The 16645-nt window shown below is 42.4% G+C and overlaps 1 protein-coding gene across 2 annotated transcripts; it reads left to right on the top strand.

Annotated features, from left to right (window-relative positions):
• The first annotated feature begins 336 nt into the window (after positions 1-336).
• On the top strand, positions 337-7782 carry RSPH1 (radial spoke head component 1). 2 transcript variants are annotated; one of them, XM_075443982.1, is made up of 9 exons: positions 337-413; positions 846-959; positions 1084-1189; positions 2380-2470; positions 2719-2854; positions 3161-3232; positions 5012-5216; positions 5636-5779; positions 7621-7782. In XM_075443982.1, exons 1-9 carry the CDS (start codon positions 363-365, stop codon positions 7668-7670), a joined length of 969 nt encoding a protein of 322 aa, XP_075300097.1. In that variant the 5' UTR covers positions 337-362; the 3' UTR covers positions 7671-7782. The 2 variants fall into 2 exon arrangements, with proteins under 2 accessions (XP_075300097.1, XP_075300176.1); XM_075444061.1 differs by lacking the exon at positions 3161-3232.
• The last annotated feature ends 8863 nt before the right edge of the window (positions 7783-16645 follow it).

A 16645-nucleotide genomic window follows, 5' to 3' on the forward strand; every position in this document is an offset into this window, starting at 1 on the left:
GGAAACATTCCAGGCCAGGTTGGACTGGGCTCTGAGCAACCTGGTCTGGTTGGAGATGTCCCTGCTCACTGCCGGGGGGTTTGGGCTAGATGGCCTCTGAAGGGCCCTCCCCACCCAAAGCATTCTGTGATTCTATGATTCTATCATCATTAAACAGGAAAAAAGAGAAAATTATCGTTTGCAGGCCAGACTGCAGGGAGCTCGCAGCAGACTGAGGGGTCTCGCGCCTCGCCTCGACCGGGCGGCGGCCGCGCGGCGAGGGGCGGGGCCTGCCGATGCTCTCAGCACCCGGGACAGCAGCGCCGGCCCCCCCCCCCCCTCCCGCGAGCCTCGTTTGCCACGGCGACGGCGACGCCGCGGCCATGTCGGACCTGAGCTCGGAGGAGCCCGAGGAGCCCGAGGCCGACTTGGGGGTCCGCCGGGGCGGTCGGGCGGGGGGCCCGTCCCCGCCGGGAGCACCGGCCGCCGAGGGCGCGGGGGAGGAGCGGGGCGGGAAGCGGCTCAGGGCCGGGGTCCCAAGCACGGTGTGGCGGCCTGAGAGAGCTCCCGAGGCGCCTCTTCCGCGGGCGCGGGGGTTTCGGGGCCTGCTCGACTCACTCCGGTGGGTGCAAACCGGCCCCCCGTACTTGGCGGGAGTGTGTGGGGAAGCGAGGAAAGCCCCCGGGTGCCGGGGTCTGGCGACAGGGCCTGCGTAAGCAGAGCCTCTGTTGGGAAGGTGCTCCAGGCGTCTCAGATTCCAGCCCAACTGGAGCAGCTTCGGGCAAACACCTGCTTTCCTCTGTCTAACGAGGTTAGTTTCGGTCAGGCCTAGCCCTCCTAAACAATTCTTTTCCCGATTGGATCAGGAGTATGATGGCGAGCGCAATTCGGAAGGTGAGCGACACGGGCGTGGGAAAGCACAACTGCCCAACGGTGACACCTACGACGGAGAGTATGAGCACGGTCTCAGAAGCGGACAGGTAAGATGGAAGTGGCAGGAGACAGCGGCTGTGCTTGTATTTCAGCAGTGCTGTTACTTTGGGCTCCGTATCGAAACAAGAGTGAGAACTGACGAGTATTTTGTCTGTACCGAATACGTTTCAGGGGACCTACAGATTCCGAAATGGTGCTTGCTACACTGGAGCATATCTTCAAAACAAAAAGCATGGCCGGGGTATTTTTTTTTATCCAGATGGATCAAAATATGAAGGTACAACACTGAACACGGTTGCAAGGATTTCTGTAACTGAAACGACACATTCTCCCCTCACCCCTGCCCACCCTCCCCCCCACTGAATGCAAGGAGATAGTGAATTGGAGAATGTATTATTGTAAGAAGATAAATTTGGTGTGAAATGTTTTCCTTTTATTGCTTTTTTACTAGAAGCTCTGAGAAGTGTAGGTTTTATTTACAGGGATTTATGTCGATCGTCATGAGAAGTGTGGTATTTAGTAGTGGTTTATTTTTGTCATGTCCTCCTTTCAAGTGGAGTGTTCCAAGTCCTGAGAAATATTAAGTAGCTTCTACATATCAGTGCAATCTCGGTAGAAGAGAATATAGTTACTTATTTCTGAATGGTGATTAGAACCACAGATGTGTTCGGTATGAAGTATTTTAGGACTTTATTAGGTCCATCCTTAAAGAGCAGTCTACTGATTAGAGCACTTACTCAGGGATGGGGATACCTCTGGAGTTCGAACAAGTTGAAACTCGCATTGTTTCTCTACTTCCAGGAGAGCACCTGAAACACGCTGAATATCAGTTAGGCTTCAAGGGACAATATTCCTCCCGCCTGCTTTCTAAGCTAGGCAAGAAGGAACATTCACATTGTGAGGGCTAGAAGCAGAGAGCAAAAAGAGTAGCCCAGTCTTGCCTTACAGGAGCATATATAACAGATTTTTTTTTTTTTCAAGTCCTCATAAGTTTGAATAGACGAATAATTAAGACACACAATCTAGCATCCTTTTGAGTATATATGTCCCCTGACTGACAGGACAATTTAAGCAAACGAGTTGAACTAAAGTAGTCCCTCTTTTTATATGAGTGGATAAGTCGCATTATCTAATGCGACTGTAATACATTACCAAATTTAAAGACAGGAGCAGAATGTTACACAGCTTCTTGTGCTCATACTGATAATGGATAGTGATAATGGAGACAGACTGTGATGGTCAAAATGAAAGGGTGGTCAGGCAGCTGCATAAATATGTGTGAAGAGGGACAGACAATAAAAAACAACAAGGGCTTCGAGTAAGGAACGGTGTAAGGAATAAGAATGGTGTCATAGCTTTCTCTTCCTTCTCCAATAATTCATATGCAATAACTTTACAAACAGACTACTATATCACACAATGAGATACACCACGTCTCACTCTGGTTTTATCACATTTTCATTAAAGGAAACTGGGTGAATGACCAGAGACATGGCTATGGAGAGTATACATATGCAAATGGAGACACCTATACAGGAGAATGGTTTAATCACAACAGGTTTGTTTCATTCTTAGAGTGATGTTTCAAGTCACCCAATGACATTAAAATGCAAAAGTTATTTTCAAAGTGTGTATGACTGCAGCAAATCAAGGGCTACTGGATGACCTTGGCAATTTAGTTCAACTTGAGTCATTTCAGCTACTTCAATAATTTTTATTTAGTTTAGTTTTAATATCTTAAGTATAATAAAATCCTAAATTCTTAATATTTGGTATTATAAAGCAAAATTATTATTTTCTCCCTAGGCACGGGCAAGGTACATATGTCTATAAAGACACAGGATCTAAGTATGTTGGTGGCTGGGTAAATGGAATCCAGGAAGGACAAGCTGAACTTATCCACCTAAACCACAGATTTAAGGGCAAGTTTTTGAATGGCAATGTAAGTGTGCTGGGAAATTCTCTATTCATCTGAACAGTTAGCATGCAATTGCCTTAATATGATCTGTTTCCACTTAAAATAAGAAGCTAGGCTCTTGATCTTTTGTAGCACTTCTTGTACCATAAATGCAACATCTGAAACTGAATTAATCTATAGGACAGAAAGCCAAGTTTCTCTGCAACTTTGCTTTCAAACTATATCGTTATTGACCTCTGTAAGAATTTTGTAGTAAAGCATATTTTACATTTATCTGCTTAGCAGGTACTAACTTTATAGTTTTGATGACATTTTTGTATCTTTGTGCAGCCTGTAGGTCCTGGCAAATATGTTTTTGATATTGGATGTGAACAGCATGGTGAATACGTAGAATCAGAGCAGGTAAAAGAAGTAGTGCAGATTGTACTGAATATGAGAGAACTCAGTAAATCGAATCTATTGTGGAGTAATCTATAAAATGCCTTGTAGATACTGATGTTAAGGTAGATCTAACCAGTCAAAAAAGGGTAGAAACTCATGCATTTTTAAGAACTAAATGAGGTTTCATTTTGCTTTTTGCTTTAGCTTCTGTACTGTGTAAGCTTTGATAAGTACAAGGTGTGATTTTTGCTCTACTTGCAAACAGGAGTCCTTTTCTGTTTAAAATTTAGAAGAATAAGGACTTCCCTAAAACATCTGAAGTTTCAAACAGCAGCAGAATGTAGATATATTTGTCTGTGCGTTGAGCCTGTATTCCACTTTGTTCTGAACACCAGAATACAATGAAAAATATTCTTCTTACATTTCTGAAATGCTTGATGCTGTGTGTATAAAAGGTAAATTTCCAAAACATGAATCTGGTGGAAATTATCCCATTGTTTTCCTGGTCCTGTTAGGAGCTTAATATCCACAGCTCCTAAAAATTGTAGGGAGCAGCTGAGATCAGAGCCCGATTTTCCTTCTCCTTCATGCACAAATGTTTTGAAAAGTTTCTGATTAGTATGGTGCAAAATAGCTACAGAAATAAGAAATACATCAATATTGCTATGTTGATTTCAAGAAAATATGCCACATTTTCGCTTAGAATTTTCTACCTCTGTTGTCCGAAACGTTAGTTACCATTACACACTCTGAAAATTCTCCAATGCAGCAATTGTTTCTTAAGACAAGGACGGAATAACAGTAAAAAAAAATCCTATCATTAGTGATAGAGATTTGCAAAACATAGAGACTGTTTTGCTTTTTTGGCTAAAAGCAAGAGATTCTCAAATTAAGTATCAGATTCATAGGAGTATCCAAATTAATGTGTTTTTAGTATCCTCAGTTCAGCTGGGAGCTGTTGGGTGTGCTGATTTTGAAATATTAGGCCATTGATACAGGAGTTTAAACATGAATTTAAGAACCCAAGGTTAAGCACTCGGCTTCTGAAAATCATTACTCTCAGGAACAACAATTTCTTCTCTTTTGAATGCTATAGTAACAGTGTAAAGCAAGGGACAGTGCTGTCACTAAAGTAGGATTAATTTTTGCCTCTTTGCTTTAGTTGAAGTAATTGCAGAACAAGGCCCATTTAAAAAGAAATTAAAAGGAATTAGCATGCAGTACAGACAATGATTCCATTACTAAGATACCTTCATACATGGATAAAATAAAGCATGATTTTTTGAATAAAAAAATTATCTTCAAATTTCAAGAACTTAAGCTTTGTACAGTACCTTACTGCTTCCTAGATCCATTCTAAGGTCTTCCCTAAGCAAAGATTGGGGCAGAAAGAGCTGTTTTGCCACTCTGTTCCTGTGTGAAATAGATACACAGCATAGCATCTACCAGACAGAGCATCAGGTCTCATTTGCCGCTGTTGTAATGTAGATAGGCACAGAAGAGAAGACATGGTTCATAGGCCCCTCACAGCAATCCTATTTGAGGGAGAGACAAAATCTTACCTTAGAGAAAGCAAGCTGGCAAGCATTGGTCATTAGTAGTAAACTGACTTCATCAAGGTTCAAAGTGTAGTTATCTTCCAAGATTTGCTGAAGTTCCTCCACCTGTAAATACCTTAACAGGCAATGTCATTGCCATTTTGAGCCCAAATAAAGAGGTTCTAGCGCACAAAATCATCACCTTAGTTACTCCCTTAATACCTTTAAGATGAGATGCTGGATTTCATGCGTTGTCTTCTAGGATAAAGGAGAGGGAGAAGAAGAGGAGGAACCCTCATTACTTGTTGCACCAAAATGGAAAGCATCAGAAATTACCAAATTAACACTCTGGACCCCCCATGGGGAAAACCCACCTTCTCCTAGAGAAGCCTCCCCAGCAGCAGCAGCAGAAGCAGTGGAAGAAAGAGCAGCAATAACTGAAGAGGAGAAAATGCCATCAGTTGCAGGTTTGTTCTGCTGGACAGCTGGAAACTCCACGCTTTGACTATCCCTGAAAAGGTGTTTTTCGGGTTTGGTATTGAGTGGTGTGAGAGGATTTTTTTTGTTTTTTTTCCCTGCAGTTTACCACATATTGAATGTTTGGAACTTCCAAGCCAGTTCATAAACTGCACAATGTATATATGTCTCTTTTATCTCACATAGCACAATGAGATACAACTGTCTTAGGAAGCCTGTGAATCATTTCCGTCTATATCATATCCTGTTATACAAACTTGATTATAAACTGTTACAGAAGATTTTATGCTCATGTGAGTAAATACTTCAGACTTCGGCAGGAGATATTAGCTACTGTATGACAACAATGGCTGAGTGCAAATTTATAGAAGTCAATTTTCTTCAGTATTTCTAATATGTTGTATTTCAGTCACTGATGAGTCCGCTGAGGGTAGAGATGATGAGCCTTCTCTTCATGAAGTATCCAGTGAAGTTTTTAGCCCAGCAGGAGATGCTGGAGAGGAAGACGAGGGAAGCAGAGAGGAAGAAGAAAACAAAGATCAGGAGGATCAAGGTGAGGAGTGGGGCATGTGTGCCCATTCTTCAATTAGCAGTCAGGATTTGAAATGATGTATGTCAATCAGCTGAAGTCACACTGCCTTTGAGAAGTCATTACCAAGCTCAAGAGATCATGGGAATCTCTACTTTTCCTAAGGAGGGCAGTCCTCTATAGATATAAACTGGTTTTGAGTAGTCAGGTTCATATACTGTAACAGTACAAATTAGAAGTGACACTTCTTTGCAGCATTATCTATGCATGTACAGTTGACAGCACTTGCAGGGCTGGTTTTGTAAGTGATTGCATTTGCAAATTTTTTTTTTTTTTTGTACAAAAATGAGGGAGAAGATTTCAGACCTGAGAAATTCAGGGGCTTTTGAACACTCCGCTTTTCTGTTATGAATACGACTGTGTACTCGTGTTCTCTCCACTGAAGTGAAAAAGCAGGCAAAACAAACCTGAAGAAGGATATTTTAGGTATTGTTATGCACTATGGTTTGGACAGTGTCTGGTTGATTTGTTTCTCTTACAAATCAAAGAGATTTTTAATTCAGATGCTCAAGTTTTCTTCCAGGCAGTTCAGAAGCCTGTTTTAAATGCAAAATTGCTAAGAAGCAACAAAAGGATGCATCTATGTTTACTCTTATTTAGCCAATAGGTCTTCACCCAGTTGTGTTGTTTGTTAAGTGTTAACATTTACAGGCTTACATATCTGATATATAAAAACATAAATTTATCCATTTGTAATCAGTCAATTTTCCAATAAATCAAAGCAAAGCACTATCCATAGGGATCAGAAAGACTATTAAACTGTGTGACAATGCCTGGAGGTATACACTAAACATTTAGGTCATCTCTTGGAAATTTCCTAGTTCATTTGCTCTGATTTTTTTACCCACCACCTTTGAAGGTGCACTCCTGCTTTGGGGAAGACTAGCCAGCTAGCTGATCTGGTGTATAGGACTGACATCTCACAGGAACCCTGGGCTTGGATCAGATCCAGCAGAAATCTAAGCAGGTTTCCTGCATAGCTCTGCTTTGGATTTGGCAAAAGTTCATTGAGCCTGGTTTGTCTCAAAGGGTCTTGGACTCAAATAACCATTTTTGACTGAACTTGATTCTAACAATTTCTCTGGCCTACCACAACGAAGCAGTTCTGGTATTCCCATTGGTTTTTTGTGCTGGTTTTTTTTTGTTTTTTTTTTTTTTTTTTAAAAAACAAAAGAGAACAAATGGACCCAACTGTCTGTCAGAGACAGCATAGATGCAGATTCCAATGAATAAGAACATAGGAATGTGATAGATGTCCTCAAGTTCCTTCCAGCTCTTTGTTTCTAGAATCAAAGAGTTGGATTTTATACATTTTTCAGCATACGTATAGATCCATAATTAATTAGGCGACATTTTGTTCCCCTGGTCTTTATGTTTAGCAAGATCAAGTTATAGTGAGCATAAATGATTTGAAGAAAATATACATACTGTGAAGAGCAGATGTAACAAAATCTGCTATCTTGCAGCCTTGTATTCTCTGTCCTATTTACCATCGTTTTTTCCACACAGGAATTCCATCCTTCTTGCTCCATCTTTCTTATGATACTTGCCTGAATAGGAGACGTTCTTTGGCTATTCCAGAGTTACTTATGGGCTGGCTGGCAGTCAATATGTGTGTACCGAGTCTGTCTGGCAGCTGACAAACAAAGTATAACAAATTCAAGTATTGTCAGTGAAAGGCAATGGGAAAGATGACTGAGGTAGAGAGCATAGTCCTAGAATTATATTTTAGGTTACTAGGATTACTTTCCAGTATTTTTTAATAAAATGCATCTCTGTGTCCTGTCTTTCCTTCACCTCCACAGGAACTACTAGTTTAGAGGACAAGGAGGATGAATCATCGGAAACAGAGTAATTGGATATAACTGAAGACCAAGAGTCAAAACAGGGAAGTTTCAGAGTGAATCATTTATTATGGTGAACCTGCAATATTTTTATTTGTAAAAGGCTGAGTTAAGATAATTTAAATAAACCTTGCTGTCACTGTTTTCTGTCTGGAATACATATCTCTGAAACTTTAAGGATCTCAGAGTGTGTAGTCTCATGACAACTTTATTCCATGGAGCAGGTAGTCAGCTGCTGAGATCAGTACGGGGTTATTCTGGATTCATGAAGCTGTGTCCTCACAAGTTTGCAGAAGCAAACTCAATCTTTTCCCGCTACCGGTAGGTCTTCTTTTCCTTGAACCGTGCTGCTGGGCACAGAGACGTGGGGGCCTTGCTTGTGAAGACAAAGACAGGGTTGGGCTTCCCAGCTCTATCTGGATCCCCTGTCACTAGATCACCAGTTACAAGCCTCCATTTTCCTTGTTTATTTTTCTAATTTTCATGTAGCTGTAGAAGCCCTTCTTGAGGCCCTGAATCTCTCCTTGCCAGTTTGAACTCAAATTGAATTTTTCTTTCCTAACACACCAGTGCAGTGTTTTTAAATTCTTCCTTTGTAGTCTTTTTTTGCTTCCGTTTTCATGGAATCATAGAATCACTTAGGTTGGAAAGGACCTTTAAGATCATGAAGTCAAACAATTAACCTAACACTGCCAAGTCCACCACTAAACCATGCCCCTGAGCACCACATACCTCCGGGTACATACCTCCGGGTACAGTAACTGAACCACTTCCCTGGGCAGCCTGTTCCAATGCTTGATAACCCTTTCAGTGGAGAAATTTTTCCTAATATCCAATCTAAACCTCCCCTGATGCAACCTGAGGCCATTTCCTCTCATCCTATCGCTGGTTACTTGGGAGAAGAGACCAACCCCCACCTCGCTACCACCTCCTTTCAGGTAGTTGTCGAGAGCCGTAAGGTCTCCCATGAGCCTCCTTTTCTCCAGACTAAACAGCCCCAGTTCCCTCAGCCTCTTCATAACATTTGTTCTCCAGACCCTTCGCCAGTTTCCACAGCCCCAGCGAGAGACCCGGACACAACATCTCCCTGCCCGAGCCCTGTCTAGGGCTGTCACCACTGACGTGCCAAGGATACTTTCTTCACTGATGCTGGAGATCAGGCCCAGTAGCTCATCAACACTGGTGTTGCACAGTCCCGTACTGTTTGCAAGAGAGATTCTATCTCTTCCCAGCACCCACAAAAACTACCAAAAGCTCTGCTTGCTGGATTTCCCATCTCCCAGCTGAATATGCATCCCCACACAGCAGATATAGTCCAGTCCAGCACCCCCTAATCAGCAGGCAGCTAACTAATGAATATGCAGCTCCTTTTAAATCAAGAACCTGTCAATTGGGAAGCAGCCAGCGGGAGACTGCTGGCACCCTAGAAGCCCCCAGAATCAAATGGCATTGAGTAAATAGTAAGTTAAAAATACAAAGGAAGGCAGACCCGCACAAAGTATTGTACAAGCACTAAATGCCATGGACAGATGTTTTCTCCTCTTCTGCAGGTGAATCAAGCTGCTCTGATGATATGTAACCAATACCTTAACTATTAACACATGTATCTGTCTCACTTTATTTGACTCTCTCTTACTGTGAGAATGTTGATAGGAATGTTGTTGGGCCTGGAGCCTGAGGTGGAGAGCCGCCAGCCAGCAGCAGTTTGCTTTTGAAGTAAAATAACTGGTTGTGGCCCAGTTGGGGCAAGAGCTGTTGTACTGCTATTGCTGAAACAAGGCCTGCATTTTTTTATTCTTCACCTCGGAGCAGGACATCTGCACTAAAATTTTAGTTTAGGGGAAAAAGTGAAAACATTTTAACAAGTTCCTTTTCTCGACAGTAAGAAAAGTAGATTAACAGAAAGCAGCAGTAAGGAAACAAGTCATATAAACAGAGTTTATTACTTCTTCCTGCAATTTTTCTCCTATCAGAAATGTCATAGTGAGAAATTTTCCCTGAAGTCTTGCCCCTCCAATCTCACATGTCGTTTTGTTTGCAATTTCTTGTGACATCAATTGTAACTTCAGTGCATGTTTTTAGAGGTGGTTGTCTTTTCCTGGCTTTGCTTCTTTTGGCAAAGAGAAGTTTTACATTTCAGTTATTACTGTAGCTAGATCAAAGAAAATTTGGATTGCTAATCTTAGTTTTTTCTGTCTTTAAAAAAAAACCCCTAAAAATCACTAGTTTACTTACCAGTTTTAATACATTCTACTGTAAATTCGAGAAATGTCCACACAACGTGTTTCCCAACTCACTTCCATTTTAAGGTAATCTTCAGGTCAAACTGAGTTCGTTCTCGGACAGTTTAGATTATTTTTTCCCCTGCAGCACTGTACTGCTTATTAGTACATGAGCGACCTCCAGTGGTTTAACTGCAAAAAAAGAGCATCCTGTCTGGAATACAAGCAAGGAAAACGAAGAACATCTGGAAGTCCCTAATGTGGTAAAAAGTGCTTCCAAGAAGGTGGCTTGTTCCTTTTGGTAACCACTGGTATTTTCGTTGGAGGAGACATTTCATTTCACTGTATTTTCCAGATATACGGGTAATTTGGAAACTTGTTAATAGTAGTTCCTTCATCCCTATCTTGGAGAGGGAGAAACCCCTGCCATAGCTTGTTGCACAAAGGTATGCTAAGCTTCTCTCATCCTTCTGCCTCTCCACTTTTCAGTAATGAAGAAAGACTGCTTTAGATATTATGAGATCCCTCCTTTTTCAGACCTCTTCCTAAAAAATTAAAAAAAAAAAGATGTGCTGAATGCAAAGATATGATGTGGGATGTAAATGTTTGAGGCTTTCACTGCAATTTTTCATCTTTAGATTCTCACTTTGGTGTCCAAAGTGTACGCCAAAGTTGGTACAAGTATTATTTAAAAATATTAGACCATTTTAACATATGCATCTAATATTGGTTTAGGTGCCCATATTTTTGCCTTTAAATCATAGAATCAAAAATCACAGAATGGTTTGGGTTGGAAGGAACCTTGAAAGATCCTCTAGTCCACCTTCCCTGCCATGGGCAGGGACATCTTGAGTAGATCAGGTTGCTCAAAGCCCCATCCAACCTGACATCGGTATATTAATGACATGGAAGACATTCTGAGTTCAAGGTCAAGAGTTGGGTAATTCTCTCTCACATATAAAGCTGTACATGAAAAATGGTGCTGAAAATATCTATGCTCCACATGTCCTAGAAAAACAGGAGACCTGGTCATTTTTCACCTGCAGAGCTGCTACCTCCCAAGAGATGGGACTTTTTCTGCAGTCGCCAAGGAAGCTGGTCACAAGAGTTCATTGCAGCTAAAAGAGACATTTAGGCTTCTCAAGTTCTTCTCATACCAAGAAGGTCTTGGGATGCACCTATTTCCACTTGAAAATATGAATGTTTTATACATCTTTGGAGAGAGGTCCATTTTACATTCACAGATGATAAGGGAATAAAGACCTATTATATAAGCTGTTGCACAAAGCAAGCTTTCCCCTCTTTCATCCACTTCATGCTGAGAAAATTTATGCCATTTTCCAGAGCACTATGATCTATGTGTGCAACATCTAGGCAACATTGCCTCTGTCAAATTTTAGGACTTCTCACTTCCTGCAAGTTTGAGGGACTGCAGGAGGGAAATCTTGCAGTATTGGGGCCTTTTCTCGCCTAAAAACTAAAAAGACCACATGCAGTGAAACATGAGTGAACATTGTTCCTCTTTTCTAGCAGGATTGTGCTGAAAGGATTCCAGCAGGCTGTGTTTTTTTGCCTCCACTTTCAAAGGCCAATAAATTAGTTGTATAGCATAATGTAGGGTTTTTTAAACTGGCCATGTACTTTTCAAAAGTGTTCAGCCTGGGGTCTTTTACCACATTAGAAATATTGTCAGAAATCAAACGTTAGGGGAAGAAAACAGGTTAAGAAGACAGGCAATTGCTTTTATACTTGATTCAACGACTTCCCCACATACGTACTTGTTGTGGTTTAACCCCAGTAGGCAGCCCAGCCCCACACAGCCGCTCCGTCACTCCCCCACAATGCAAAGTGCGAGAGAATCGGAAGGTGTAAAAGTGAGAAGACTCATGGGTTGATATAAAGACAGTTTAATAGGTAAAGAAAAAGCTGTGGGCACAAGCAAAGCAAAACAAGGAATTCATTCACTGCCTCCCATCGGCAGGCAGACGTTCATCCATTCTCAGGAAAACAGGGCTCCGTCACATGTAACGGTTACTTGGGAAGACAAATGCCATCACTGAAAATGTAACGGTGTCCATTTCCCCCCCCTCTCCTCCCCTTCCCCGCCTTTTTCCCTCAGCTTTTATTGCTGATCACAACATCACATGGTGTGAGATATCTCTTTGGTTGGCTGGGGTCAGCTGTCCTGGCTGTGTCCCCTTCCAACAACTTGTGCATCCCCAGCTCACTCACTGCCAGGGCAGTGTGAGAAGCAGAAAAAGCCATGAAGCTGTTAAATCACTGTTCAGCAATAGCTGAAACATCCCTGTGTTATCAACAGTGTTTTGGTCACAAAACCAAACCATAGCACCGTACAAGATACTATGAAGAAATTAACTCCATCCCAACCAAAACCAGTACAGTATCCCAAAAGATGACGTCCCTTGAAAGGGTCTTTGGCAACCTGCCTTGTTCAGCCTGTAGGCCCAGCAAAGAGGTTACCTGTGATCTGCTTCTCTGTGCTGAGAGCATCTCTCCAGGTGTGACACTGACACAAAGATCTCTGCACGAAGCGCTGCTGAGCTGTGCGGGAAAGTGAAGGGAGAAACTACAGGGCAGATGCGGGTGTCCATGCATTTCAGCCCTGCAGAGAGGCTGGGGTCAGACCCCAGCACAGAGGACCACAGAGTCTGAAGCTTTCTTGTGTTCATAAAGTGGAAAAAAAAGCCGTAAAAGAGATTTACATATGTGTTCCTTATTCTTCTGCCTTGAATACACAGCTTGGCTCCACCCTGCGAAGGCGAGCAGCTGTTTGTGATTCATTTGCCCACCCACAAAATTGCAGAGGATTTTGCTGGCCAGGGATATTTCCATAAAGGGCTCTTCAGAGGTTTTTTTTTTAAACAGCACTGTTACTCTCCTGCACTGGAGCGGGTTCTGAACCATCCTCAAGTACAGCGATGTACCACATGATTTTAAACTGAATGCCACAGTCTGTCATAAATTAACAACTTCCTGACACAAGTTCTGTGGGATCATAAAACAAGGTCTGTGGGATCATTTTTTAAGTATGTCCAGCTTGCTGTTTTGCATCAAGACTGGTGCTTTGGCAAGGTTCTTTTGAATAAGCTAGTATTGGATAATAGGTTGTATCGCATATACTTTCCACTCTGTGTATTATTTATTCAGCTTTCTAGCCCGCAGGTGGCAAGAGAATCCTGCCAGAACACCTGTGAAATGATCTCTTAGTATCAGACAAATTTAGGGACAACTGAGCTTTAAAACACAAAAATACTGGCATTGTATTTTAAATGTGTTCTCTCAAAATTTGATTTATAAATTTTTGTAAACAGATTTGCAACAGAAATTCCTACTGAGAGTTAGAAGGCATATGTGTGTTAGTAGCATCTCTGTTTCTTCTTCCGCCAGCTCAGCAGTATCTGAACACCAAAATGCTACAGATTTAGGCCCCGGTTTTCAAAACACTTAATTACACAAGTAGTTCCATTAAGGAGGCCGTTTCAGGTGGATCAGGTTAAATGCATGCAACAATATGGTTTTGTTTTTGTTGGAGGTGTTTCCTCCTGGGTATCCTCCCCAAGAACCCAGGAAGCTCGGAGAGATCCTATTTGGAGGTTTTACACAGTTTTTCCTCATAAGTTTTTTTCTAACTAGGTGTTAGAATCAAAAGTCGCAAAGTGTTCTCCAGACCCTTTGTGGTCTCCACAAAAAAATGGGCTGCAAAATTCAGTGATTTGCTAACTTCTTCCTATTCCCCATAGTGCAATCTTTCATTCGTTCAAAGCTTTCTTGCTGTTCTCAAGTTCAAAGAGTCATGAACATTTTAATTTTTAATCACTCATTAAAGAAAGCACTGATAGATCAAGACCAGACCCATATATTTTTCTGAACTCACAATAAACGGCTGCATACAATCTTTCTAAAAAAATTCTTTTTTTTTCAGAACATTTCAATAGCAAAGCTCTCAGGAGACAGTGAAAAATCTACCAAACTTCTTTACTCCCCACCTGATGATTTAAAATTTTGCAAAGTGAATAGCCATAACTACTCTTCTGAGTCAGCGGAAATGCACAGTAACCTTGCACCAGTATCAATGCTGGAACAAGGAAAAAGCTTAGGAAAAATCAGGAACAAAACATTCATAGCATTTTTTTATATTGCTTTTGAGAAGAACTGGACTCAAGTGTCTCTCCAAGCAGTTCTGCCTATAAGTAGTCCCAAACATTACTATAAATTTCTATGTTACTATCGCTTCAAAGTGTATGGAAGGAGAATTCATGTTCAAAACCAAAAAAATGTTGCTCCTTCTCGCTGTCTCTCAATCACACCAGATCCTATTTAGTCATGTAAATCTGAGGTTGTGTTTTCCCACAAGGTGTCACCACAGATTAACTTCGCTGACGGTCTTTATCAAAAGAATGTATATTTTCAGTTATTAAGATATAAACAAAACATTCAGATTCTCTAGGTAGTACTAAAAGCATCTATTAAAGTACATAAGTAATGAAATCGATCCAATTAAAGAGAATTCCAATGGAGTGAAGCAACATCATTTTTTTGAAGTTGCATAAAAAGTCCAGAAACTGACAAAGACTTTACTATTTCTTTTGCTTACTACAAAAACTACTTTGAAGCTTTCAAGAACAGTTTCCTCATTTCACCAGTGTTCAGTTATTAGTTTCACAATATGAACACACCACATTAGGAATTCTCTCTTGCCCCTAAGCGCTAGATTTTACAACTAAGAACCCTTGTACGTTAAAGGTATAACTTCAGCTCTGATTCTAAAAACTACTACTAGAGGTGAACCTGTGTCCCCATGGTTCACAGAAAAGTCAAAAGCAGGGTCCTTGTGAGTAGAAGAGCTTCTCCTTGCCCTTTTGTTAGTAAGACTATGATGTAGATTCAATGGGTTGCTATTTCTTCTACCCGTTCTTTCTGTTCTGTTGATTTGGATGGTGGAAAGAGAGAAATCTTTTCAAGTTAAAGACAGTATTTTGCAACTAAGCATTTGTCCTCACCAGCTTAGCACTGCGGTGTCTGCATTAGAAACCACCACAAGAGAATTATTTAAGTCCCTAAATCTGCTTTCCCACATGCTCTGAAGTTTAATTAATTGCATTCACCGAAGTAAAATTCACTGTAGTGCATCTGTACTGGAAAAAAAAAGCATAGCGGGATTTTGGTTCACATGCCTTAGCAATCTGCCTGTTAAGTGTATTTAGTTTGCAAATGGCGTTGTTCACACTCTGTGGGCATTTGATTAGGTGCCAAGATGGGGTGAACTGGTTGAATCCTTCAGCTCCATGTGCCCCCCACCTGTGAGAAAATTCTTCCCCATCAGAGCGGCACTTCCCCGGCCGTGCCCACCTCCCCTCTCGACACCTGCCTCCAGGGCAGCCTACATCCACTCATTTCGGTGAAGACCCGAAGATTCTTAACCCAAGCTGGTATTTGCAGCACAATCTAGGATTAACACATAAGAGCATTACAGAGCCCCCCCTGTCCCCCTGACATTTGTAAAAAGATAGAGTGAAGTTTCTCATGAAAGCAATTGAAATTTTACGTCACTTATTCTTTAAAAACCACCAGTGTTTTGAGTGGCTTTGAAGACTCCTGCTCCAGAAGGAAGTTTCCTTTTTCTCTTTCTTGTCAGTCGGTGCCAGCTCCATACCCCTGTCACAGGCAGGTGCGTTGTGTATCGAGGAGAGCACCGGCCTCACCTGCTGCTCCTTGCCCGCCTCTGGCTCCATCCCCAGGCAGGCAGCGTGCCATCATGCCCCGCTCTCACGGGATGTCATTTCAGCAGCAGGCATTTCCGCTTCTCGTGTGAACCTGGAGCACCACTGCCACTCCCACCCATCCTTATCCTCACCTGGGCTTTTGTTTCACTCCAACCAGCCTCCGTGCCTGGGCCACCAAGATCATGACCTGCCCTTATGCAATGTAGTTGCATAGACACGTGCCGCACTGGAGATGGAAGACTCTCCCTGCTACTTGCCTACGCTTCTTCTCACATAGAGAGGAGCAATCAGTGCCAAGGCTGGAGCAACTCAGAAGGCTGAGTGCAGGTAGGCTGAAACCTTGGACACAGACCACAAAAGCTGTCTCCAAAGGCAGCATTGCAGAGGTGAGGGATAGCAGTAGTATGGACCGTAACAAGTACAGCCACTACCACATGTTAAAACAGAGCCAGGTCCCTATCCAGAGGCTGTATCCCTAGGAAAAGCTTGACCCAGAAACACACACCAAAGTCCGCACAACACTGGCACCACACACTCCCAAGCCCTGGTCAGAACAGGGACCATCTCTCACACGGTGGTTTCTGTCTGGGGCAACAGCTTCTCAGATAACACCTGTCCTATGGCTTGAAATTGCTTGATGAAATCAGAGCAAATCACACCAGAAGTAACAGCTTTCATGGAGAGGAAAGCCCCACAGGAGCACTGTGAGGTGGGAGCCAACTCCTCTGTGGGCATTGAGCTTGAACCTCCTGGGAGCAACATGAGATGTGCCATGCCAAGGGCCGGGTCCTTGTTCCATTCCACCCTCATTGCCCTACCCCTCTCTTCCCTCTTGGACAGGTTCCTTGGTGAGGAAACAGGGTGTCAAAAGGGGCTGCTTTTTGCCAACAGAGAGTTGGGCTTGCCCCCATGTCCAGGGCTGAGCCCAGCCTGACGGAGCAGGCGATGTGGTGCGAGACCCTTGCTGGTTGCTGTTAGCAAGGCTGAGCGCAGGGCGGAGATGTTGCTCCCTCCCTCATC

Source organism: Opisthocomus hoazin, chromosome 1, assembly GCF_030867145.1.
Source record: "Opisthocomus hoazin isolate bOpiHoa1 chromosome 1, bOpiHoa1.hap1, whole genome shotgun sequence".
Taxonomy (NCBI): Eukaryota; Metazoa; Chordata; class Aves; order Opisthocomiformes; family Opisthocomidae; genus Opisthocomus; species Opisthocomus hoazin.